Here is a 26,622-nt window from a genome sequence, read left to right as displayed (position 1 = left end):
AGAAGCTTCTAAAGCCATGACATAATTTTTCTGGAATTTTCCAAGCTGTTTAAAGGCAGTCAACTTAGTGTATGTACACTTCTGACCCACTGGAATTGTGATACAGTGAATTATAAGTGAAATAATCTGTCTGTAAACAATTGTTGGAAAATTTACGTGTGTCATGCACAAAGTAGATGTCCTAACCGACTTGCCAACACTATAGTTTAAAAAAAAAGACATTTGTGGAGCGTTTGAAAAACGAGTTTTAATGACTCCAACCTAAGTGTCTGTAAACTTCCAACTTCAACTGTATATCCAATCAAATTCATTTAGCAATATCCAAATCATATATACATTTCAAGAGGTTTCAAGGTTAGACCCAAGAATAGCACATTCTATTAATCTATTTAATCATTCACATTTTTAAATACCAATATCCAAATCTATACTTGTATTCAATCAATGAAAATGAATCATCAAAAAACACATAAAAAAATATATATTCTGATTTTAGATGTGATCATGTCTTAAGAACAATAAACAAAAACTAAGGTAGGCCTATTTGTGAGTAAACATTCATACATACAATATGATTTAATGTGGCATTAACCAAAACACAAATTCTCAGTCAAAAACACAAGTCAGAACACAGCCTCTCTATTCTCTCGTGTGTTTTCAGGTCCTCTGACCGGGAAAATGTCTTTCCACAAAAAGAGCAGTTGTATGTCTTCTCCTCCTGTGTATGTATTCTTTCATGCTTCTTCAGATGACTTAACCAGTTAAATCTCTTTCCACACTGGGAGCAGTGGTAGGGCTTATCCTCTCCTTTGTGTGTCCTGTCATGTGTATTCAGGGCTTCTAACTGGGTAAAATTCTTACCACACAGGGAACATTGGTAGAGTTTTTCATTTTTTTTGTGTGTGTGTATTCGCTCATGCCTTTTCAGGGTCCCTAACCACCTAAAACTCATTCCACAATGGGAACAGGGGTAAGACTTCTCTCGTGTGTGTGCTTTCTCATGCAGTTTCAGGCTCCCTAACCACATAAAACTTTTTCCACAATGGTAACATTGGTAGAGCTTTTCCTTTTTTTGTGTGTGTATTCTCTCATGCCTTTTCAGGGTCCCTAACCACCTAAAATTGTTTCCACATAGAGAACATTTGTAAGGCTTCTCACCTGTGTGTATTTTCTCATGTAGTTTCAGGCTCACTAACCCCCTAAAACTCTTTCCACAGTGGGAACAGTTGTAAGGCTTCTCACCTGTGTGTATTCTCTCATGCGTTTTCAGGCTCACTAACCGTGTAACAGTCATGCCACATTTGGAGCAGTGGTAAGGCTTCTCTCCAGAGTGTATTCGCTTATGTCTTTCCAGGCTCGCTAACCGTGTAAAAGTCATTCCACACTGGGAGCAGTGGTAAGGCTTCTCTCCCGTGTGTGTTTTCTTATGTTCTTTCAGGTGTCCTAACCGGATAAATGTCTTTCCACACTGAGAGCAGCAGTGTGGTCTTGCTGGTTTGGATGTCTCTGGGTCTGGTTCCCCTGAAGGACTCTTCCTGCTGTCAGAGTGAGAGTCTGGTCTCCCTCCTGCTAAAGACAAACAAAGTATTTAGTTAAATACTAAACAAAGACCTGAATGAAACCTCCATGTGATAAAACTATCTTCCTATGTGGTTTAATAGGCAGTAGGTAGCCTAGTTAAGAGCAATTTTTAAAAAAAACGATTGAATCAATTTTACGATAAGGCAGTAATGTAACAAAAATGTGGAAAAAGTCAAGGGGTCTGAATACTTTCCGAATGCACTGTATATCTGGCCTTGTGTATTGGGTTATTGTCCTGCTGAAAGGTGAATTTGTCTCCTAGTGTCTGTTGGAAAGCAGACTGCACCAGGTTTCCCTCTAGGATTTTGCCTGTGCTAAGCTCTATTCGGTTTATTTTTAACAACAAACAAAAAAACTCCCTAGTCCTTGCAGGTGACAAGCATACCCATAACATGATGCAGCCACCACCATGCTTGAACATATGAACAGTGGTACTCAGTGATGTGTTGGATTTGCCCCAAACATAACACTTTGTATTCAGGACATAAACTACATTTCTCTCTTTTCTTTAGTGCCTTATTGCCAACAGGATGCATGTTTTGGAATATTTTGTATTCTGTACTGGCTTCCTTTTCACTCTGTCATTTAGGTTAGTATTGTGGAGTGACTCCAATGTTATTTTCCCCACCCTCGGTTACGTGGCTGGGCATAATCACATCTTTCTGATTGCACCTTGTCCGTTCTCATATAGACAAATCTATACGGATACAAACAGAACCAAGTGAGACATTATTTCACTCCTGACTGTCTGTGGCAGAGAATTATCAATCATCGAATCGGAGTTAAATTCATTACTCAGATTGAGAGCAGAATTTCTAATTCATAGTCAGACAAATGGATTATCTGGATGGTAATAGACGTAGCTTCCTCTTAGCTAGAAAATGACGCAATAATGATAGTCTTGCTGACATTGTTTCCATTCAGTCTGATGATGGTGTTCTCTTGCATGATTCACCATCAATCACTTACAACTTAAAAATGTCAAGGCTGTCCAGCTTCCAGTCCCCTGTTTGCCCCATCACTGGAGCCTTTAGCTAAAACAAATACGTCAATCCAAAGATATAGGGCAAATATCAGTTAAGGATACATCCCTGTTAGTGAGCATTTTCTCCTTTGCCAAGATAATCCATCCACCTGACAGGTGTGGCATATCAAGAAGCTGATCATTACACAGGTGCACCTTGTGCTGGGGACAATAAAAGGTCACTGAGGAGTATTTCTGTCTGTAATAAAGCCCTTTTGTGGGGAAATAACTAATTCTGAATGCCTGGGCGGGCGGGCCTGGATCCCAAGTGGGTGGGCCTATGGCCTCCCAAGCCCACCCATGGCTGTGCCCCTGCCCAGTCATGTGAAATCTATAGATTTGGGCCTAATTTATTTATTTCAATTGACTGATTTCCTTATATGAACTGTAACTCAGTAAAATCGTTGAAATTGTTGCGTTTATATTTTTGTTCATTATATATATAATTGTTTACCTCCTAGAAGCCCTCCGTAAACCAATGGGAATAGTTACGGTATGGAACACAGATCTTAAAGACGACAACCAAACGTGGATCTATTTGCTAACTAACAAGGCAGAACAGTTGAATTGTTATGAACACACCTTCCTGTCTGTCTGCCAGTGTTTGAACAGCACGCTAGCCTGTCTCTATTTAACAGATGTTGAAATCAACTGGCCTACCTTATTTCTCAGAATGAGAACCAGTTGCCAATTCCTTATATAATTGTGTTTTGTGATTATTGCACATTTATAAAAACACAGACTAGACAGAAGTCGTCCTCCAGAAAGTAGTCCATCACAACTTTTTCCCACTGATCTTTGTCGATAGCGCCTGCTAAATTCAGGGCAGCCATGTTGTTGAGACCAGTAGCAACACTTTTGCAGTTCTCAATGATATCTTAAAAATAAAAATAAATGCATTTTAAGGACTATCTACACATACTGAGCAGCTCATGTTATAGACAGAAGCATGCTACATGGCAGACCAATCCGAAACTCATCTCTCGGCATGTCCAGCCCATCCATTATCTCAGCCAATCACGGCTAGCGGGAAGGTTCCTGTCTTTTTTCATGGGCTAAACCAACTAGGCTCGTAATTTAACCATTTTATTCTTATTTACAGATGGAATACACGTTTGTTATTAAGGCACATAAAAGTTCCCATGTTCCAGAAGGCATTTCTGGCCCAAAACTAATTTGGATGAAAACTAAATGTTTTCCGTTCAAATGGCTCTCCTGTACAGTAGTGATGTGCGCCATACGCCCAGCTTCCTGGAACGGGTTAAAGGTTATTTTATTGGACTAGAAGCATCTAAAAGGGTGGCTGTCTCTTTAAGTAATGAATGACGTCATTCTTGAGGCAGAATGTGGCTGTGGAATATCTGACTTTGTGGCTGTGGATATCTGACTTTGTGGCTGTGGATATCTGACTTTGTGGCTGTGGAATCTGACTTTGTGGCTGTGGAATCTGACTTTGTGGCTGTGGAATCTGACTTTGTGGCTGTGGAATCTGACTTTGTGGCTGTGGAATTTAACTTTGTGGCTGTGGAATCTGACTTTGTGGCTGTGGAATCTGACTTTGTGGCTGTGGAATCTGACTTTGTGGCTGTGGAATCTGACTTTGTGGCTATGGAATCTGACTTTGTGGCTGTGTAATCTGACTTTGTGGCTGTGGAATCTGACTTTGTGGCTGTGGAATCTGACTTTGTGGCTGTTGGAATCTGACTTTGTGGCTGTGGAATCTGACTTTGTGGCTGTGGAATCTGACTTTGTGGCTGTGGAATCTGACTTTGTGGCTGTGGAATCTGACTTTGTGGCTGTGGAATCTGACTTTGTGGCTGTGGAATCTGACTTTGTGGCTGTGGAATCTGACTTTGTGGCTGTGGAATCTGACTTTGTGGCTGTGGAATCTGACTTTGTGGCTGTGGAATCTGACTTTGTGGCTGTGGAATCTGACTTTGTGGCTGTGGAATCTGACTTTGTGGCTGTGGAATCTGACTTTGTGGCTGTGGAATCTGACTTTGTGGCTGTGGAATCTGACTTTGTGGCTGTGGAATCGGGTGGAAACCAGACTGGAGGAAAAGGAAGACGAAGAAGTGATTGATTATTTGGTGGCAAAGAGACGAAGTGAATTAATAACATTTTTGGTGCCAATCAGTTGTGAAATCAGCATATTTTGGGTTATGGAATCACAAACAAAGTACTAGGGTATTGAATTCAGCTGACATTTCAGCTATTCATTTCTTAATGAATTTGTAAAAATGTCTGAAAGTGTAATTCCACATTGACAATATGGGGTATTGTGTGTACGCCAGTGAAACAAAATCTCACTTGAATCAATTTTCAATTCAGGCTGTAACACATCAAAATGTGGAAAAAGTCGAGGGGTGTGAATAATTTCTGAAGGCGCTGTATCCAGGTAAGCATTGACAAATTCCATTTGATATTGATGAAGGTAAAAAATAATAAAATTGTCTGAAGGCACTGTATAAGTTATTCTCAATGAATCAATGGCTAGGATATTATTCATTTAAATGTTTAAAAGCTGCATGCACCAATCGCAGTTTCCCTTTTAACAATTCATACAGCGCTGAACAACATATTTGAGTGTAGAACTTCAGTAGAACGCCCCTTAAAAACCACACATTTCAAAAACTGCATAGTTTGAACGGCTGTTTTAAAGACAATACTTACTGGTGTTAATCAGATCTCCAGTCTCCTCCTCCATTTCTTCCTCCTCACCCTCTTTAACTCCCAAAACATCTTCCTCCTTTTCTTTTATTGAAATAGCCTCCTCTGCCTCTTTCACTCTAGAAGGTTCTTCCTCTTCTTTCATTATAACATCCTCTTCTTTCAATGTGACAGCCTCATCTTCCTCCTTTTTCATTCTGAAAGCTTCTACCTCCTCCTCTTCCACTGTTACAGCCTCTATCCCCTCTTCCACTATAACATCCTCTTCTTTGAATGTGACAGCCTCCTCTTCCTCCTTTTTCATTCTGAAAGCTTCTACCTCCTCCTCTTCCAATGTTACAGCCTCTACCCCCTCTTCCTCTTTCACTATAACATCCTCTTCTTTGAATGTGACAGCCTCCTCTTCCTCCTTTTTCATTCTGAAAGCTTCTACCTCCTCCTCTTCCACTGTTACAGCCTCTATCCCGTCTTCCTCTTTCACTATAACATCCTCTTCTTTGAATGAGATAGCCTCCTCTTCCTCCTTCTTAATTCTGAAAGCTTCCTCCTCCTCTTCAACTCCAAAAGGTTCTTTTTCTTCTTTCACTGTAACATCCTCCTCTTCTTTCACTATAACAGCCTCGTCTTTGAATGTGATAGCCTCCTCTTCCTCCTTTTTCATTCTAAAAACTAATTCCTCTCCTTTCCCTGTAATAAACTTCTCTTCCTCTTCTTTTGCGATAATGTTCATCCCCAGAGCTTCTTTCTCCGTCCAGCAGACCTCCTCTTCTTTAGCAGGAGGGGAGTAGCTTAGTGAGCTCATGGTCGGGGATGTTAGCTAGCTAGCTAGCGACTAGCCTAACCTCAGTATCAATTTAACACATTTGCTAATTTAATTTAGCTAGCAAATTAACTTAAATTTAACTAGTTTTATGTTTAAAGCACTGAGATTAATATACACAAGATCGGTCTAAAGAACTTAAATGTTTCGGTTTTATGTTGGCTAGCAAACTACCTCCTGGTTGAATCAGCAGCCTGTTGTCGCTGTTGAAGAAGCTTCCCGTCCCGTCCACTACATTATACGTCACGCAAGCAGCATCACCAGAAAGACTCACATCGCCATCTGCTGACTGGAGTGGGTAACACAGACTGGAGAAATATTCAATACATAATATATTCTGGCAAACAATGAAATATAAAGTCACTTAAAAACTACCCGTTTTTATGTTTTCTCCAATACTTTCCTCCAGGGCTGACCTGCCCATTAGGCAGGATTAGGCGACAGAATGACGAAGGCAGCATTTTCCGAGGTAAACTGACCAAGGTACTCTGGCAACAACACATAACACCTCACATAATTCAATTCAAATCAAATTGTATTGGCCACATATACATATTTAGCAGATGTTATTGCGGGTCTAGGAAGTTATTCTGTTCCTAGCTCCAACAGGGCAGTAAATACTTGTGTTCCTAGCACCAACAGTGCAGTAAATCCTTGTGTTCCTAGCTCCAACAGTGCAGTAAATCCTTGTGTTCCTAGCACCAACAGTGCAGTAAATCCTTGTGTTCCTAGCTCCAACAGTGCAGTAAATCCTTGTGTTCCTAGCACCAACAGGGCAGTAAATCATTGAGTTCCTAGCTCCAACAGTGCAGTAAATCCTTCTGTTCCTAGCTCCAACAGTGCAGTAAATCCTTGTGTTCCTAGCTCCAACAGTACAGTAAATCCTTCTGTTCCTAGCTCCAACAGTGCAGTAAATGCTTGTGTTCCTAGCTCCAACAGTGCAGTAAATCCTTGTGTTCCTAGCACCAACAGGGCAGTAAATCCTTGTGTTCCTAGCTCCAACAGTGCAGTAAATCCTTGTGTTCCTAGCACCAACAGGGCAGTAAATACTTGTGTTCCTAGCTCCAACAGGGCAGTAAATACATGTGTTCCTAGCTCCAACAGTGCAGTAAATCCTTGTGTTTTATTTATTTCATCACATTCCCAGTGGGTCAGAAGGTTACATACACATAATTAGTATTTGGTAGCATTGCCTTTAAATTGTTTAACTTGGGTCAAACGTTTCGGGGTGCTTCCAAAAGCTTCCCACAATAAGATGGGTGAATTTTGGCCCATTCTTCCTGACAGAGTTGGTGTAACTGAGTCAGGTTTGTAGGCCTCCTTGATTGCACACACTTTTTCAGTTCTGCCCACACATTTTCTATAGATTGAGGTCAGGGCTTTGTGATGGCCACTCCAATACCTTGATTTTGTTTTCCTTAAGCCATTTTGTCACAACTTTGGAAGTATGCTGGAGGTCATTGTCCATTTGGAAGACCCATTTGCGACCAAGCTTAAACTTCCTTACTGATGTCTTGAGATGTTGCTTCAATATATCCACATACTTTTCCTTCCTCATGATGCTATCTTTTCCCCCCCACTGTAGATACTTTTGTACCTGTTTCCTCCAGCATCTTCACAAGGTCCTTTGCTGTTGTTCTGGGATTGATTTGCACTTTTCGCACCAAAGTACGTTCATCTCTAGGACAGAATGCGTCTCCTTCCTGAGCGGTATGATGGCTGCGTGGTCCCATGGTGTTTATTATTGCGTATTATTGTTTGTACAGATGAACGTGGTACCGTCAGCCGTTTGGAAATTGCTCCCAAGGATGAACCAGACTTGTGGAGGTCTACACATTTCTTTTCTGAGGTCTTGGCTGATTTCTTTTGATTTTCCCATGATGTCAAGCAAAGAGGCACTGAGTTTGAAGGTAGGCCTTGAAATACATCCACAGGTACACCTCCAATTGACTCAAATTATGTCAATTAGTCTATCAGAAGCTTCTAAAGCCATGACATAATTTTTCTGGAATTTTCCAAGCTGTTTAAAGGCAGTCAACTTAGTGTATGTACACTTCTGACCCACTGGAATTGTGATACAGTGAATTATAAGTGAAATAATCTGTCTGTAAACAATTGTTGGAAAATTTACGTGTGTCATGCACAAAGTAGATGTCCTAACCGACTTGCCAACACTATAGTTAAAAAAAAAAGACATTTGTGGAGCGTTTGAAAAACGAGTTTTAATGACTCCAACCTAAGTGTCTGTAAACTTCCAACTTCAACTGTATATCCAATCAAATTCATTTAGCAATATCCAAATCATATATACATTTCAAGAGGTTTCAAGGTTAGACCCAAGAATAGCACATTCTATTAATCTATTTAATCATTCACATTTTTAAATACCAATATCCAAATCTATACTTGTATTCAATCAATGAAAATGAATCATCAAAAAACACATAAAAAAATATATATTCTGATTTTAGATGTGATCATGTCTTAAGAACAATAAACAAAAACTAAGGTAGGCCTATTTGTGAGTAAACATTCATACATACAATATGATTTAATGTGGCATTAACCAAAACACAAATTCTCAGTCAAAAACACAAGTCAGAACACAGCCTCTCTATTCTCTCGTGTGTTTTCAGGTCCTCTGACCGGGAAAATGTCTTTCCACAAAAAGAGCAGTTGTATGTCTTCTCCTCCTGTGTATGTATTCTTTCATGCTTCTTCAGATGACTTAACCAGTTAAATCTCTTTCCACACTGGGAGCAGTGGTAGGGCTTATCCTCTCCTTTGTGTGTCCTGTCATGTGTATTCAGGGCTTCTAACTGGGTAAAATTCTTACCACACAGGGAACATTGGTAGAGTTTTTCATTTTTTTTGTGTGTGTGTATTCGCTCATGCCTTTTCAGGGTCCCTAACCACCTAAAACTCATTCCACAATGGGAACAGGGGTAAGACTTCTCTCGTGTGTGTGCTTTCTCATGCAGTTTCAGGCTCCCTAACCACATAAAACTTTTTCCACAATGGTAACATTGGTAGAGCTTTTCCTTTTTTTGTGTGTGTATTCTCTCATGCCTTTTCAGGGTCCCTAACCACCTAAAATTGTTTCCACATAGAGAACATTTGTAAGGCTTCTCACCTGTGTGTATTTTCTCATGTAGTTTCAGGCTCACTAACCCCCTAAAACTCTTTCCACAGTGGGAACAGTTGTAAGGCTTCTCACCTGTGTGTATTCTCTCATGCGTTTTCAGGCTCACTAACCGTGTAACAGTCATGCCACATTTGGAGCAGTGGTAAGGCTTCTCTCCAGAGTGTATTCGCTTATGTCTTTCCAGGCTCGCTAACCGTGTAAAAGTCATTCCACACTGGGAGCAGTGGTAAGGCTTCTCTCCCGTGTGTGTTTTCTTATGTTCTTTCAGGTGTCCTAACCGGATAAATGTCTTTCCACACTGAGAGCAGCAGTGTGGTCTTGCTGGTTTGGATGTCTCTGGGTCTGGTTCCCCTGAAGGACTCTTCCTGCTGTCAGAGTGAGAGTCTGGTCTCCCTCCTGCTAAAGACAAACAAAGTATTTAGTTAAATACTAAACAAAGACCTGAATGAAACCTCCATGTGATAAAACTATCTTCCTATGTGGTTTAATAGGCAGTAGGTAGCCTAGTTAAGAGCAATTTTTAAAAAAAACGATTGAATCAATTTTACGATAAGGCAGTAATGTAACAAAAATGTGGAAAAAGTCAAGGGGTCTGAATACTTTCCGAATGCACTGTATATCTGGCCTTGTGTATTGGGTTATTGTCCTGCTGAAAGGTGAATTTGTCTCCTAGTGTCTGTTGGAAAGCAGACTGCACCAGGTTTCCCTCTAGGATTTTGCCTGTGCTAAGCTCTATTCGGTTTATTTTTAACAACAAACAAAAAAACTCCCTAGTCCTTGCAGGTGACAAGCATACCCATAACATGATGCAGCCACCACCATGCTTGAACATATGAACAGTGGTACTCAGTGATGTGTTGGATTTGCCCCAAACATAACACTTTGTATTCAGGACATAAACTACATTTCTCTCTTTTCTTTAGTGCCTTATTGCCAACAGGATGCATGTTTTGGAATATTTTGTATTCTGTACTGGCTTCCTTTTCACTCTGTCATTTAGGTTAGTATTGTGGAGTGACTCCAATGTTATTTTCCCCACCCTCGGTTACGTGGCTGGGCATAATCACATCTTTCTGATTGCACCTTGTCCGTTCTCATATAGACAAATCTATACGGATACAAACAGAACCAAGTGAGACATTATTTCACTCCTGACTGTCTGTGGCAGAGAATTATCAATCATCGAATCGGAGTTAAATTCATTACTCAGATTGAGAGCAGAATTTCTAATTCATAGTCAGACAAATGGATTATCTGGATGGTAATAGACGTAGCTTCCTCTTAGCTAGAAAATGACGCAATAATGATAGTCTTGCTGACATTGTTTCCATTCAGTCTGATGATGGTGTTCTCTTGCATGATTCACCATCAATCACTTACAACTTAAAAATGTCAAGGCTGTCCAGCTTCCAGTCCCCTGTTTGCCCCATCACTGGAGCCTTTAGCTAAAACAAATACGTCAATCCAAAGATATAGGGCAAATATCAGTTAAGGATACATCCCTGTTAGTGAGCATTTTCTCCTTTGCCAAGATAATCCATCCACCTGACAGGTGTGGCATATCAAGAAGCTGATCATTACACAGGTGCACCTTGTGCTGGGGACAATAAAAGGTCACTGAGGAGTATTTCTGTCTGTAATAAAGCCCTTTTGTGGGGAAATAACTAATTCTGAATGCCTGGGCGGGCGGGCCTGGATCCCAAGTGGGTGGGCCTATGGCCTCCCAAGCCCACCCATGGCTGTGCCCCTGCCCAGTCATGTGAAATCTATAGATTTGGGCCTAATTTATTTATTTCAATTGACTGATTTCCTTATATGAACTGTAACTCAGTAAAATCGTTGAAATTGTTGCGTTTATATTTTTGTTCATTATATATATAATTGTTTACCTCCTAGAAGCCCTCCGTAAACCAATGGGAATAGTTACGGTATGGAACACAGATCTTAAAGACGACAACCAAACGTGGATCTATTTGCTAACTAACAAGGCAGAACAGTTGAATTGTTATGAACACACCTTCCTGTCTGTCTGCCAGTGTTTGAACAGCACGCTAGCCTGTCTCTATTTAACAGATGTTGAAATCAACTGGCCTACCTTATTTCTCAGAATGAGAACCAGTTGCCAATTCCTTATATAATTGTGTTTTGTGATTATTGCACATTTATAAAAACACAGACTAGACAGAAGTCGTCCTCCAGAAAGTAGTCCATCACAACTTTTTCCCACTGATCTTTGTCGATAGCGCCTGCTAAATTCAGGGCAGCCATGTTGTTGAGACCAGTAGCAACACTTTTGCAGTTCTCAATGATATCTTAAAAATAAAAATAAATGCATTTTAAGGACTATCTACACATACTGAGCAGCTCATGTTATAGACAGAAGCATGCTACATGGCAGACCAATCCGAAACTCATCTCTCGGCATGTCCAGCCCATCCATTATCTCAGCCAATCACGGCTAGCGGGAAGGTTCCTGTCTTTTTTCATGGGCTAAACCCAACTACGCTCGTAATTTAACCATTTTTATTCTTATTTACAGATGGAATACAAGTTTGTTATTAAGGCACATAAAAGTTCCCATGTTCCAGAAGGCATTTCTGCCCAAAACTAATTTGGATGAAAACTAAATGTTTTCCGTTCAAATGGCTCTCCTGTACAGTAGTGCTGTGCGCCATACGCCCAGCTTCCTGGAACGGGTCACATGGTATTTTATTGGACTAGAAGCATCTAAAAGGGTGGCTGTCTCTTTAAGTAATGAATGACGTCATTCTTGAGGCAGAATGTGGCTGTGGATATCTGACTTTGTGGCTGTGGAATCTGACTTTGTGGCTGTGGATATCTGACTTTGTGGCTGTGGAATCTGACTTTGTGGCTGTGGAATCTGACTTTGTGGCTGTTGGAATCTGACTTTGTGGCTGGGGAATCTGACTTTGTGGCTGTGGAATCTGACTTTGTGGCTGTGGAATCTGACTTTGTGGCTGTTGGAATCTGACTTTGTGGCTGTGGAATCTGACTTTGTGGCTGTGGAATCTGACTTTGTGGCTGTGAATTCTGACTTTGTGGCTGTGGAATCTGACTTTGTGGCTGTGGAATCTTGTGGAAACCAGACTGGAGGAAAAGGAAGACGAAGAAGTGATTGATTATTTGGTGGCAAGAGACGAAGTGAATTAATAACATTTTTGGTGCCAATCAGTTGTGAAATCAGCATATTTTGGGTTATGGTATCACAAACAAAGTACTAGGGTATTGAATTGAGCTGACATTTCAGCTATTCATTTCTTAATTAATTTGTAAAAATGTCTGAAAGTGTAATTCCACATTGACAATATGGGGTATTGTGTGTACGCCAGTGAAACAAAATCTCAATTGAATCAATTTTCAATTCAGGCTGTAACACATCAAAATGTGGAAAAAGTCGAGGGGTGTGAATAATTTCTGAAGGCGCTGTATCCAGGTAAGCATTGACAAATTCCATTTGATATTGATGAAGGTAAAAAATAATAAAATTGTCTGAAGGCACTGTATAAGTTATTCTCAATGAATCAATGGCTAGGATATTATTCATTTAAATGTTTAAAAGCTGCATGCACCAATCGCAGTTTCCCTTTTAACAATTCATACAGCGCTGAACAACATATTTGAGTGTAGAACTTCAGTAGAACGCCCCTTAAAAACCACACATTTCAACAACTGCATAGTTTGAACGCCTGTTTTAAAGACAATACTTACTGGTGTTAATCAGATCTCCAGTCTCCTCCTCCATTCCTTCCTCCTCACCCTCTTTAACTCCCAAAACATCTTCCTCCTTTTCTTTTATTGAAATAGCCTCCTCTGCCTCTTTCACTCTAGAAGGTTCTTCCTCTTCTTTCATTATAACATCCTCTTCTTTCAATGTGACAGCCTCATCTTCCTCCTTTTTCATTCTGAAAGCTTCTACCTCCTCCTCTTCCACTGTTACAGCCTCTATCCCCTCTTCCACTATAACATCCTCTTCTTTGAATGTGACAGCCTCCTCTTCCTCCTTAATTCTGAAAGCTTCTACCTCCTCCTCTTCCACTGTTACAGCCTCTATCCCCTCTTCCTCTTCCACTATAACAGCCTCCTCTTCCTCCTTCTTAATTCTGAAAACTTCTACCACCTCCTCTTCCACTGTTACAGCCTCTACCCCCTCTTCCTCTTTCACTATAACATCCTCTTCTTTGAATGTGATAGCCTCCTCTTCCTCCTTCTTAATTCTGAAAGCTTCTTCCTCCTCTTCCTCTTTCACGCCAAAAGGTTCTTTCACTATAACAGCCTCCTCTTCATCCTTTTTCATTCTAAAAACTAATTCCTCTCCTTTCACTGTAATATACTTCTCTTCCTCTTCTTTTGCGATAATGTTCATCCCCAGAGCTTCTTTCTCCATACACCAGACCTCCTCTTCTTTAGCAGGAGGGGAGTATCTAAGTGAGCTCATGGTCGGGATGTTAGCTAGCTAGCTAGCGACTAGCCTAACCTCAGTATCAATTTAACACATTTGCTAATTTAATTTAGCTAGCAAATTAACTTAAATTTAACTAGTTTTATGTTTAAAGCACTGAGATTAATATACACAAGATCGGTCTAAAGAACTTAAATGTTTCGGTTTTATGTTGGCTAGCAAACTACCTCCTGGTTGAATCAGTAGCCTGTTGTCGCTGTTGAAGAAGCTTCCCGTCCCGTCCACTACATTATACGTCACGCAAGCAGCATCACCAGAAAGACTCACATCGCCATCTGCTGACTGGAGTGGGTAACACAGACTGGAGAAATATTCAATACATAATATATTCTGGCAAACAATGTAATAGAAAGTCACTTAAAAACTACCCGTTTTTATGTTTTCTCCAATACTTTCCTCCAGGGCTGACCTGCCCATTAGGCAGGATTAGGCGACAGAATGACGAAGGCAGCATTTTCTGAGGTAAACTGACCAAGGCGCTCTGGCAACAACACATGATAACACCTCACATAATTCAATTCAAATCAAATTGTATTGGCCACATACACATATTTAGCAGATGTTATTGCGGGTCTAGGAAATGATTCTGTTCCTAGCTCCAACAGTGCAGTAAACCCTTGTGTTCCTAGCTCCAACAGTGCAGTAAACCCTTGTGTTCCTAGCTCCAACAGTGCAGTAAATACTTGTGTTTTATTTATTTCATCACATTCCCAGTGGGTCAGAAGTTTACATACACACAATTAGTATTTGGTAGCATTGCCTTTAAATTGTTTAACTTGGGTCAAACGTTTCGGGGTGCTTCCAAAAGCTTCCCACAATAAGATGGGTGAATTTTGGCCCATTCTTCCTGACAGAGCTGGTGTAACTGAGTCAGGTTTGTAGGCCTCCTTGATTGCACACACTTTTTCAGTTCTGCCCACACATTTTCTATAGGATTGAGGTCAGGGCTTTGTGATGGCCACTCCAACACCTTGATTTTGTTTTCCTTAAGCCATTTTGTCACTAATTTGGAAGTATGCTTGAGGTCATTGTCCATTTGGAAGACCCATTTGCGACCAAGCTTAAACTTCCTTACTGATGTCTTGAGATGTTGCTTCAATATATCCACATACTTTTCCTTCCTCATGATGCTATCTTTTTTACCCCACTGTAGATACTTTTGTACCTGTTTTCTCCAGCATATTCACAAGGTCCTTTGCTGTTGTTCTGGGATTGATTTGCAGTTTTTGCACCAAAGTATGTTCATCTCTAGGAGACAGAACGCGTCTCCTTCCTGAGCGGTATGACGGCTGCGTGGTCCCATGGTGTTTATTCTTGCGTACTATTGTTTGTACAGATGAACGTGGTACCGTCAGCCATTTGGAAATTGCTCCCAAGGATGAACCAGACTTGTGGAGGTCTACACATTTTTTTCTGAGGTCTTGGCTGATTTCTTTTGATTTTCCCATGATGTCAAGCAAAGAGGCACTGAGTTTGAAGGTAGGCCTTGAAATACATCCACAGGTACACCTCCAATTGACTCAAATGATGTCAATTAGCCTATCAGAAGCTTCTAAAGCCATGACATACTTTTCTGGAATTTTCCAAGCTGTTTAAAGGCAGTCAACTTAGTGTATGTACACTTCTGACCCACTGGAATTGTGATACAGTGAATTATAAGTGAAATAATCTGTCTGTAAACAATTGTTGGAAAAATTACATGTGTCATGCACAAAGTAGATGTCCTAACCGACTTGCCAAAACTATAGTTTGTTAAAAAAACATTTGTGGAGCATTTGAAAAAACAAGTTTTAATGACTCCAACCTAAGTGTATGTAAACTTCCAACTTCAACTGTCTATCCATTCAAATTCATTTAGCAATATCCAAATCATATATACAATTCAAGAGGTTTCAAGGTTAGACCCAAGAATAGCACATTCTATTAATCTATTTAATCATTCACATTTTTAAATACCAATATCCAAATCTATACTTGTATTCAATCAATGAAAATTATTCATCAAAAAACACATAAAAAAATATATATTCTGATTTTAGATGTGATCATGTCTTAAGAACAATAAACAAACAGTAAGGTAGGCCTATTTGTGAGTAAACTTTCATACATACAATTTGATTTAATGTGGCATTAACAAAACACAAATTCTCAGTTAAAAACACAAGTCAGAACACAGCCTCTCTATTCTCTCATGTGATTTCAGGTCCTCTGACCGTGAAAATGTCTTTCCACAAAGAGAGCAGTGGTATGTCTTCTCCTGTGTATGTATTCTTTCATGCTTCTTCAGATGGCTTAACCAGTTAAATCTCTTTCCACACTGGGAGCAGTGGTAGGGCTTATCCTCTCCTTTGTGTGTCCTGTCATGCGTATACAGGGCTTCTAACTGGGTAAAATTCTTTCCACACAGGGAACATTGGTAGAATTTTTCCTTTTTTTTGTGTGTGTGTATTCGCTCATGCCTTTTCAGGGTCCCTAACCACCTAAAACTCATTCCACAATGGGAACAGGGGTAAGACTTCTCTCGTGTGTGTGCTTTCTCATGCAGTTTCAGGCTCCCTAACAACATAAAACTCTTTCCACAATGGGAACAGGGGTAGAGCTTTTCCTTTTTTTGTTTGTGTATTTTCTCATGCAGTTTCAGGCTTACTAACCCCCTAAAACTCTTTCCACAATGGGAACAGGGGTAGAGCTTTTCCTTTTTTTGTTTGTGTATTTTCTCATGCAGTTTCAGGCTTACTAACCCCCTAAAACTCTTTCCACAATGGGAACAGGGGTAAGCCTTCTCAACTGTGTGTATTCTCTCATGAGTTTTCAGGCTCGCTAACCGTGTAAAAGTCATTCCACACTGAGAGCAGTGGTGTGGTCTTGCTGGTTTGGATGTCTCTGGGTCTGGTTCCCCTGAAGGACTCTTCCTGCTGTCAGAGTGAGAGTCTGGTCTCCCTCCTGCTAAAGACAAACAAAGTATTTAGTTAAATACTAAACAAAGACCTGATTGAAACCTCCATGTGATAAAACTATCTTCCTATGTGGTTTAATAGGCAGTAGGTAGCCTAGTTAAGAGCAATTAAAAAAAACTATAGAATCAATTTTACGATAAGGCAGTAAGTAATGTAACAAAAATGTGGAAAAAGTCAAGGGGTCTGAATACTTTCCGAATGCACTGTATATCTGGCCTTGTGTATTGGGTTATTGTCCTGCTGAAAGGTGAATTTGTCTCCTAGTGTCTGTTGGAAAGCAGACTGAACCTGGTTTTCCTCTAGGATTTTGCCTGTGCTTAGCTCTATTCGGTTTATTTTTATCAACAAAAAAAAATATCATCCCTAGTCCTTGCAGGTGACAAGCATACCCATAACATGATGCAGCCACCACCATGCTTGAACATATGAACAGTGGTACTCAGTGATGTGTTGGATTTGCCCCAAAAATAACACTTCGTATTCAGGACAAACTACATTTCTCTCTTTTCTTTAGTGCCTTATTGCCAACAGGATGCATGTTTTGGAATATTTTCACTCTGTCATTTAGGTTAGTATTGTGGATGCATGTTTTGGAATATTTTTTCATAGTCAGACAAATGGATTATCTGGGTGGTAATAGACGTAGCTTCCTCTTAGCTAGAAAATTATGCAATAATGATAGTCTTGCTGACATTGTTTCCATTCAGTCTGATGATGGTGTTCTCTTGCATGATTCACCATCAATCATTTACAACTTTAAAATGTCAAGGCTGTCCAGCTTCCAGTCCCCTGTTTGCCCCATCACTGGAGCCTTTAGCTAAAACAAATACGTCAATCCAAAGATATAGGGCAAATATCAGTTAAGGATACATCCCTGTTAGTGAGCAGTTCTCCTTTGCCAAGATAATCCATCCACCTGACAGGTGTGGCATATCAAGAAGCTGATCATTACACAGGTGCACCTTGTGCTGGGGACAAAAAAAGTTCACTGAGGAGTATTTCTGTCTGTAATAAAGCCCTTTTGTGCGGAAAAAACTAATTCTGACTGGCTGGGCGGGCCTGGATCCCAAGTGGGTGGGCCTATGGCCTCCCAAGCCCACCCATGGCTGTGCCCCTGCCCAGTCATGTGAAATCTATAGATTTGGGCCTAATTTATTTATTTCAATTGACTGATTTCCTTATATGAACTGTAACTCAGTAAAATCGTTGAAATTGTTGCGTTTATATTTTTGTTCATTATATATAATTGTTTACCTCCTAGAAGCCCTCCGTAAACCAATGGGAATAGTTACGGTATGGAACACAGATCTTAAAGACGACAACCAAACGTGGATCTATTTGCTAACTAACAAGGCAGAACAGTTGAATTGTTATGAACACACCTTCCTGTCTGTCTGCCACTGTTTGAACAGCACGCTAGCCTGTCTCTATTTAACAGATGTTGAAATCAAGTGGCCTACCTTATTTCTCAGAATGAGAACCAGTTGCCAATTCCTTATATAATTGTGTTTTGTGATTATTGCACATTTATAAAAACACAGACTAGACAGAAGTCGTCCTGCAGAAAGTAGTCCATCACAACTTTTTCCCACTGATCTTTGTCGATAGCGCCTGCTAAATTCAGGGCAGCCATGTTGTTGAGACCAGTAGCAACACTTTTGCAGTTCTCTATGATATCTTAAAAATAAAATAAATGCATTTTAAGGACTATCTACACATACTGAGCGGCTCATGTTATAGACAGAAGCATGCTACATGGCAGACCAATCCGAAACTCATCTCTCGGCATGTCCAGTCCATCCATTATCTCAGCCAATCACGGCTAGCGGGAAGGTTCCTGTCTTTTTTCATGGGCTAAACCAACTAGGCTCGTAATTTAACCATTTTATTCTTATTTACAGATGGAATACAAGTTTGTTATTAAGGCACATAAAAGTTCCCATGTTCCAGAAGGCATTTCTGCCCAAAACTAATTTGGATGAAAACAAAATGTAGGAATCTGACTTTGTGGCTGTGGAATCTGACTTTGTGGCTGTGGATTCTGACTTTGTGGCTGTGGAATCTGACTTTGTGGCTGTGGAATCTGGTGGAAACCAGACTGGAGGCAAAGGAAGACGAAGAAGTGATTGATTATTTGGTGGCAAGAGACGAAGTGAATTAATAACATTTTTGGTGCCAATCAGTTGTGAAATCAGCATATTTGGGGTTATGGAATCACAAACAAAGTACTAGGGTATTGAATTCAGCTGACATTTCAGCTATTCATTTCTTAATGAATTTGTAAAAATGTCTGAAAGTGTAATTCCACATTGACAATATGGGGTATTGTGTGTACGCCAGTGAAACAAAATCTCACTTGAATCAATTTTCAATTCAGGCTGTAACACATCAAAATGTGGAAAAAGTCGAGGGGTGTGAATAATTTCTGAAGGCGCTGTATCCAGGTAAGCATTGACAAATTCCATTTGATATTGATGAAGGTAAAAAATAATAATATTGTCTGAAGGCACTGTATAAGTTATTCTCAATGAATCAATGGCTAGGATATTATTCATTTAAATGTTTAAAAGCTGCATGCACCAATCGCAGTTTCCCTTTTAACAATTCATACAGCGCTGAACAACATATTTGAGTGTAGAACTTCAGTAGAACGCCCCTTAAAAACCACACATTTCAAAAACTGCATAGTTTGAACGCCTGTTTTAAAGACAATACTTACTGGTGTTAATCAGATCTCCAGTCTCCTCCTCCATTTCTTCCTCCTCACCCTCTTTAACTCCCAAAACATCTTCCTCCTTTTCTTTTATTGAAATAGCCTCCACTGCCTCTTTCGCTCCAGAATGTTCTTCCTCTTCTTTCACTATAACATCCTCATCTTCCTCCTTTTTCATTCTGAAAACTTCTACCTCCTCCTCTTCCACTGTTACAGCCTCAATCCCCTCTTCCTCTATAACATCCTCTTCTTCTTTCAATGTGACAGCCTCCTCTTCCCCCTTCTTAATTCTGAAAGCTTCTACCTCCTCTTCCACTGTTACAGCCTCTATCCCCTCTTCCTCTTCCACTATAACATCCTCTTCTTCTTTCAATGTGACAGCCTCCTCTTCCCCCTTCTTAATTCTGAAAGCTTCTACCTCCTCCTCTTCCACTGTTACAGCCTCTACCCCCTCTTCCTCTTTCACTATAACATCCTCTTCTTTGAATGTGACAGCCTCCTCGTCCTCCTTTTTCATTCTGAAAGCTTCTACCTCCTCCTCTTCCACTGTTACAGCCTCTACCCCCTCTTCCTCTTTAACATCCTCTTCTTTGAATGTGATAGCCTCCTCTTCCTCCTTCTTAATTCTGAAAGCTTCTTTCTCCTCTTCCTCCTTCACTACAAAAGGTTCTTTCTCCTCTTTCACTATAACAGCCTCCTCTAACTCGTTTTTCATTCTAAAAACGAATTCCTCTCCTTTCCCTGTAATATAATCCTCTTCCTCTTCTTTTGCGATAATGTTCAGCCCCAGACCCTCTTTCTCCATACACCAGACCTCCTCTTCTTTAGCAGGGGGGGAGTAGTTTAGTGAGCTCATGGTCGGGATGTTAGCTAGCTAGCTAGCGACTAGCCTAACCTCAGTATCAATTTAACACATCTGCTAATTTAATTTAGCTAGCAAATTAACTTCAATTTAACTCGTTTTATGTTTAAAACACTGAGATTAATATACACAAGATCGGTCTAAAGAACTTAAATGTTTCGGTTTTATGTTGGCTAGCAAACTACCTCCTGGTTGAATCAGTAGCCTGTTGTCGCTGTTGAAGAAGCTTCCCGTTCCGTCCACTACATTATACGTCACGCAAGCAGCATCACCAGAAAGACTCACATCGCCATCTGCTGACTGGAGTGGGTAACACAGACTGGAAAAATATTCATTACATAATATATTCGTGCAAACAATGTAATAGAAAGTCACTTAAAAACAACCAGTTTTTATGTTTTCTCCAATACTTTCCTCCAGGGCTGACCTGCCCATTAGGCAGGATTAGGCGACAGAATGACGAAGGCAGCATTTTCCGAGGTAAACTGACCAAGGCGCTCTGGCAACAACACATAATAACACCTCACATAATTCAATTCAAATCAAATTGTATTGGCCACATACACATATTTAGCAGATGTTATTGCGGGTCTAGGAAATTATTGTGTTCCTAGCTCCAACAGTGCAGTAAATGCTTGTGTTCCTAGCTCCAACAGTGCAGTAAATGCTTGTGTTCCTAGCTCCAACAGTGCAGTAAATGCTTGTGTTCCTAGCACCAACAGTGCAGTAAATCCTTGTGTTTTATTTCTTTCATCACATTCCCAGTGGGTCAGAAGTTTACATACACATCATTAGTATTTGGTAGCATTGCCTTTAAATTGTTTAACTTGGGTCAAACGTTTCGGGGTGCTTCCAAAAGCTTCCCACAATAAGATGGGTGAATTTTGGCCCATTCTTCCTGACAGAGCTGGTGTAACTGAGTCAGGTTTGTAGGCCTCCTTGATTGCACACACTTTTTCAGTTCTGCCCACACATTTTCTATAGGATTGAGGTCAGGGCTTTGTGATGGCCACTCCAATACCTTGATTTTGTTTTCCTTAAGCCATTTTGTCACAACTTTGGAAGTATGCTTGAGGTCATTGTCCATTTGGAAGACACATTTGCGACCAAGCTTAAACTTCCTTACTGATGTCTTGAGATGTTGCTTCAATATATCCACATACTTTTCCTTCCTCATGATGCTATCTTTTCTCCCCCACTGTAGATACTTTTGTACCTGTTTCCTCCAGCATATTCACAAAGTCCTTTGCTGTTATTCTGGGATTGATTTGCAGTTTTTGCACCAAAGTATGTTCATCTCTAGGACGGAACGAGTCTCCTTCCTGAGCGGTATGACGGCTGCGTGGTCCCATGGTGTTTATTCTTGCGTACTATTGTTTGTACAGATGAACGTGGTACCGTCAGCCGTTTGGAAATTGCTCCCAAGGATGAACCAGACTTGTGGAGGTCTACACATTTTTTTATGAGGTCTTGGCTGATTTCTTTTGATTTTCCCATGATGTCAAGCAAAGAGGCACTGAGTTTGAAGGTAGGCCTTGAAATAAATCCACAGGTACACCTCCAATTGACTCAAATGATGTCAATTAGCCTATCAGAAGCTTCTAAAGCCATGCTTTAGTTCCTAGCTCCAACAGTGCAGTAGATGCTTGTGTTCCTAGCTCCAAGAGTGCAGTAAATGCTTGTGTTCCTAGCTCCAACAGTACAGTAAATGCTTGTGTTCCTAGCTCCAACAGTGCAGTAAATGCTTGTGTTCCTAGCTCCAACAGTGCAGTAAATGCTTGTGTTCCTAGCTCCAACAGTGCAGTAAATGCTTGTGTTCCTAGCTCCAACAGTGCAGTAAATGCGTGTGTTCCTAGCTCCAACAGTGTAGTAAATGCTTGTGTTCCTAGCTCCAACAGTGTAGTAAATGCTTGTGTTCCTAGCTCCAACAGTGCAGTAAATGCTTGTGTTCCTAGCTCCAACAGTGCAGTAAATGCTTGTGTTCCTAGCTCCAACAGTGCAGTAAATGCTTGTGTTCCTAGCTCCAACAGTGTAGTAAATGCTTGTGTTCCTAGCTCCAACAGTGCAGTAAATGCTTGTGTTCCTAGCTCCAACAGGACAGTAAATCCTTGTGTTCCTAGCTCCAACAGTGCAGTAAATCCTTGTGTTCCTAGCTCCAACAGTGTAGTAAATACTTGTGTTCCTAGCTCCAACAGGACAGTAAATCCTTGTGTTCCTAGCACCAACAGTACAGTAAATGCTTGTGTTCCTAGCTCCAACAGTGCAGTAAATCCTTGTGTTCCTAGCTCCAACAGTGCAGTAAATGCTTGTGTTCCTAGCTCCAACAGTGCAGTAAATGCTTGTGTTCCTAGCTCCAACAGTACAGTAAATGCTTGTGTTCCTAGCTCCAACAGTGCAGTAAATGCTTGTGTTCCTAGCACCAACAGGGCAGTAAATGCTTGTGTTCCTAGCTCCAACAGTACAGTAAATGCTTGTGTTCCTAGCTCCAACAGTGCAGTAAATCCTTGTGTTCCTAGCTCCAACAGTACAGTAAATCCTTGTGTTCCTAGCTCCAACAGGACAGTAAATCCTTGTGTTCCTAGCTCCAACAGTGCAGTAAATCCTTGTGTTCCTAGCTCCAACAGTGTAGTAAATCCTTGTGTTCCTAGCTCCAACAGGACAGTAAATCCTTGTGTTCCTAGCACCAACAGTACAGTAAATGCTTGTGTTCCTAGCTCCAACAGTGCAGTAAATCCTTGTGTTCCTAGCTCCAACAGTGCAGTAAATGCTTGTGTTCCTAGCTCCAACAGTGCAGTAGATGCTTGTGTTCCTAGCTCCAACAGTGCAGTAAATGCTTGTGTTCCTAGCTCCAACAGTGCAGTAAATCATTGTGTTCCTAGCTCCAACAGTGCAGTAAATGCTTGTGTTCCTAGCTCCAACAGTGCAGTAAATGCTTGTGTTCCTAGCTCCAACAGTGCAGTAAATGCGTGTGTTCCTAGCTCCAACAGTGTAGTAAATGCTTGTGTTCCTAGCTCCAACAGTGTAGTAAATCCTTGTGTTCCTAGCTCCAACAGGACAGTAAATCCTTGTGTTCCTAGCACCAACAGTACAGTAAATGCTTGTGTTCCTAGCTCCAACAGTGCAGTAAATCCTTGTGTTCCTAGCTCCAACAGTGCAGTAAATGCTTGTGTTCCTAGCTCCAACAGTGCAGTAAATCCTTGTGTTCCTAGCTCCAACAGGACAGTAAATCCTTGTGTTCCTAGCACCAACAGTACAGTAAATGCTTGTGTTCCTAGCTCCAACAGTGCAGTAAATCCTTGTGTTCCTAGCTCCAACAGTGCAGTAAATGCTTGTGTTCCTAGCTCCAACAGTGCAGTAAATCCTTGTGTTCCTAGCTCCAACAGTGCAGTAGTGGGGGCTGTAGTGGACCAGGTTGAGAGCTTCAAGTTCCTTGGTGTCCACATCAACAACAAACTAACATGGTCCAAGCACACCAAGACAGTCGTGAAGAGGGCACGACAAAACCTATTCCCCCTAATTTGGCATGGGTCCTCAGATCCTCAAAAGGTTCTACAGCTGCACCATCGAGAGCATCCTGACTGGTTGCATCACTGCCTGGTATGGCAACTGATCGGCCTCCATCCGCAAGGCACTACAGAGGGTAGTGCGTACGGCCCAGTACATCACTGGGGCCAAGCTTCCTGCCATCCAGGACCTCCATACCAGGTGGTGTCAGAGGAAGGCCCTAAAAATTGTCAAAGACTCCAGCTACCCTAGTCATAGACTGTTCTCTCTGCTACCACATGGCAAGCGGTACAGGAGCGCCAAGTCTAGGTCCAAGAGGCTTCTAAACAGCTTCTACCCCCAAGCCATTAGAATCCTGAACATCTAATCAAATGGCTACCCGGACTATTTGCATTAATTCTTAATTGTTAATTATTTATTTTATAGAAATAAATCCTGCCTCACTTTGGAACGTAAAAGAAAGATTGTTCAAGCATTGATACAGGGGGTACCGGTCCCGAGTCAACGCTTCTCCCAGGACTTGAATATGGTGATATAATCTACATGCATGCGGCAGCCTCTGTTTTAAAACCTGTTTTAAATGAGACCCTGGTCTCAATGGTGACCCACCCTTTATGAATAAAAGTTCAATAAGAACAAATATGAGTTAATAGACCAATAAGAAAGAGTTCCAAACCTCTCTGCCAATAACAGCTAGTTTTCCGTTTTCCCTTCCCCACTCAGACCAATAAGAAAGAGTTCCAAACCTCTCTGCCAATAACAGCTAGTTTTCCGTTTTCCCTTCCCCACTCGGACCAATAAGAAAGAGTTCCAAACCTCTCTGCCAATAACAGCTAGTTTTCAGTTTCCCCCTCCCCACTCAGACCAATAAGAAAGAGTAAATAAATACAAATAATACAAATAATAATACAATAGTAATAAAGATCAAAGCTGAATCAATGTTCATAATAATAGAACTACATTTAATAATAGTATCCTACATTTGTGGTCACCCTCCCTTCACATTCTCACAGTCAATCGTGAAAGATAATTCTTCAAGTCTTACCAGTGAAACGTCCAGTATGCATTTAGATCTTCTTGAATTATGTACCGTGTTATTTCAAAGTACTGTGTTGTTGTTGTTGTTTTATGATGTACAGTAAGCATATTTTAGAGCAGATGCTGTTAATAGCCTATTGCCTAGCGACGAGCTGTTGAGTTATGACGGTATGGGAGGAAAATAATACCATTCGTAAAATCATCCTAAAATCTCATGAGAAATAAGGTAGGTTTTTTTTTTTTGACTTACGGTAACATTATACTATGCTATTATATTAGGTTCTCTTATGTAGAATGATATCATTGTGTGATCCTGCAGACATTGATTCAGTACCATTCTCCCTTGATCACTGGCCAGCAGAACGAGTAGAGCAGAGACTGTGCGTAAAGTAGAGAATGTGTGACTAATGCTCTGTATCTTTAGTCCAGAAAATACAGAACAGCAGCCTCAGCCTAAAATAAACCCGGGGTGTCCACATACTTTTGGCCATGTAGTGTACATCTAGCTGGTTTTTTTCTGACCGTATGGCAGCGTCAGGTAAGATTAAGGGGGTGGGGGTGTCTCTTTGTTAACAACAGCTGGTGCGATCTCTAATGTTAAAGAAGTCTTGAGGTTCTGCTCACCTGAGTTAGGATGCCTCTCGATAAGCTGAAGACTACACAATTTACCTAGAGAGTTTTCATCTATACTGAACAAAAAATATAAACGCAATTTCAAACATGTAGTATATGAAGATTATGACTTTGTTAATGTTTTCAGTGGAACCTGAGAGGATGTTTATTTTAGTGTCAGAGGGAATTGTTTTAGTGTGACGCCACATACAACAGACAGGAAGTGTGTGTTGTAGACAGGGGATTGGACAGTAGAGGGAGCCACCCATATCTTGGGAAGATTATATATACTGGGTAAAAACGAAGAAGAGGTTAGAGCAGACATTACAATTCGAGGACACTGCTCTCCGGGTGATCTGACACCCGTACACTCATGCTGAAAACTTGTGATATGAATAAACCTTATGTTCAAAGTTCAGTATGAGCGGACTCCTTTGTTACAGCAATAACTAGCGACATTTGACTCGACACAACAAAGATTTTATTGAGTTACAGTTCACATAAGGAAATCAGTCAATTGAAATAAATAAATTAGGCCCTAATCTATGGATTTCACACGACTGGGAATATAGATGTGCATCTGTTGGTCACAGATACCTTAAAATAAATGGACCTCACAATGGGCCTCAGGATCTTGTCACGGTATCTCTGTGCATTCACATTTACATCAATAAAATGCACTTGTGTTCGTTGTCCGTAGCTTATGCCTGCTCATACCATAACTCCACCGCCATCATGGGGCACTCTGTTCACAACGTTGACATCAGCAAACCGCTCGCCCACACGGTGCCATACATGTGGTCTGCGGTTGTGAGGCCGGTTGGACGTACTGCCAAATTCTCTAAAATGACGTTTGAGGCGGCTTATGGTAGAGAAATTAACATGAAATTCTCTGGCGACAGCTCTTGTGGGCATTCCTACCGTCAGCATGCCAGTTGCAAGCTCCCTCAACTTGATACATCTGTGGCATTGTGTTGTGTGACAAAACTGCACATTTTAGAATGGCCTTTTATTGTCCCTGTGTAATGATCATGCTGTTGAATCAGCTTCTTGATATGCCACACCTGTCAGGTGGATGGGTTATCTTGGCAAAGAAGAAATGCTCACTAACAGGAATGTAAACACATTTGTGCACAAAATTAGCGAAATAAGCTTTATTGTGCGTATGGAACATTTTTGGAAATTCGAATGAAACTGAAATCCCTTTTTACCCCAT

At 40.8% G+C, this 26,622-nt stretch overlaps 1 protein-coding gene across 1 annotated transcript; it reads right to left on the bottom strand.

The window, feature by feature from the left end:
- Nucleotides 1-540: 540 nt before the first annotated feature.
- LOC311126517 (uncharacterized protein) lies at nucleotides 541-5,936 on the bottom strand (the record flags this gene model as incomplete). Its single annotated transcript, XM_084200513.1, has 2 exons — nucleotides 541-1,569; nucleotides 5,279-5,936. 2 exons carry the CDS (start codon nucleotides 5,934-5,936, stop codon nucleotides 611-613), a joined length of 1,617 nt encoding a protein of 538 aa, XP_084056639.1. The 3' UTR covers nucleotides 541-610.
- Nucleotides 5,937-26,622: the final 20,686 nt, after the last annotated feature.

The sequence above is a fragment of the Coregonus lavaretus genome (genome assembly GCF_964263955.1).
Source record: "Coregonus lavaretus genome assembly, contig: HAP1_SCAFFOLD_129, whole genome shotgun sequence".
Taxonomy (NCBI): Eukaryota; Metazoa; Chordata; class Actinopteri; order Salmoniformes; family Salmonidae; genus Coregonus; species Coregonus lavaretus.
Note: the sequence above shows the minus strand (reverse complement) of the source record. Positions and strands in the feature narration are given on the sequence as shown.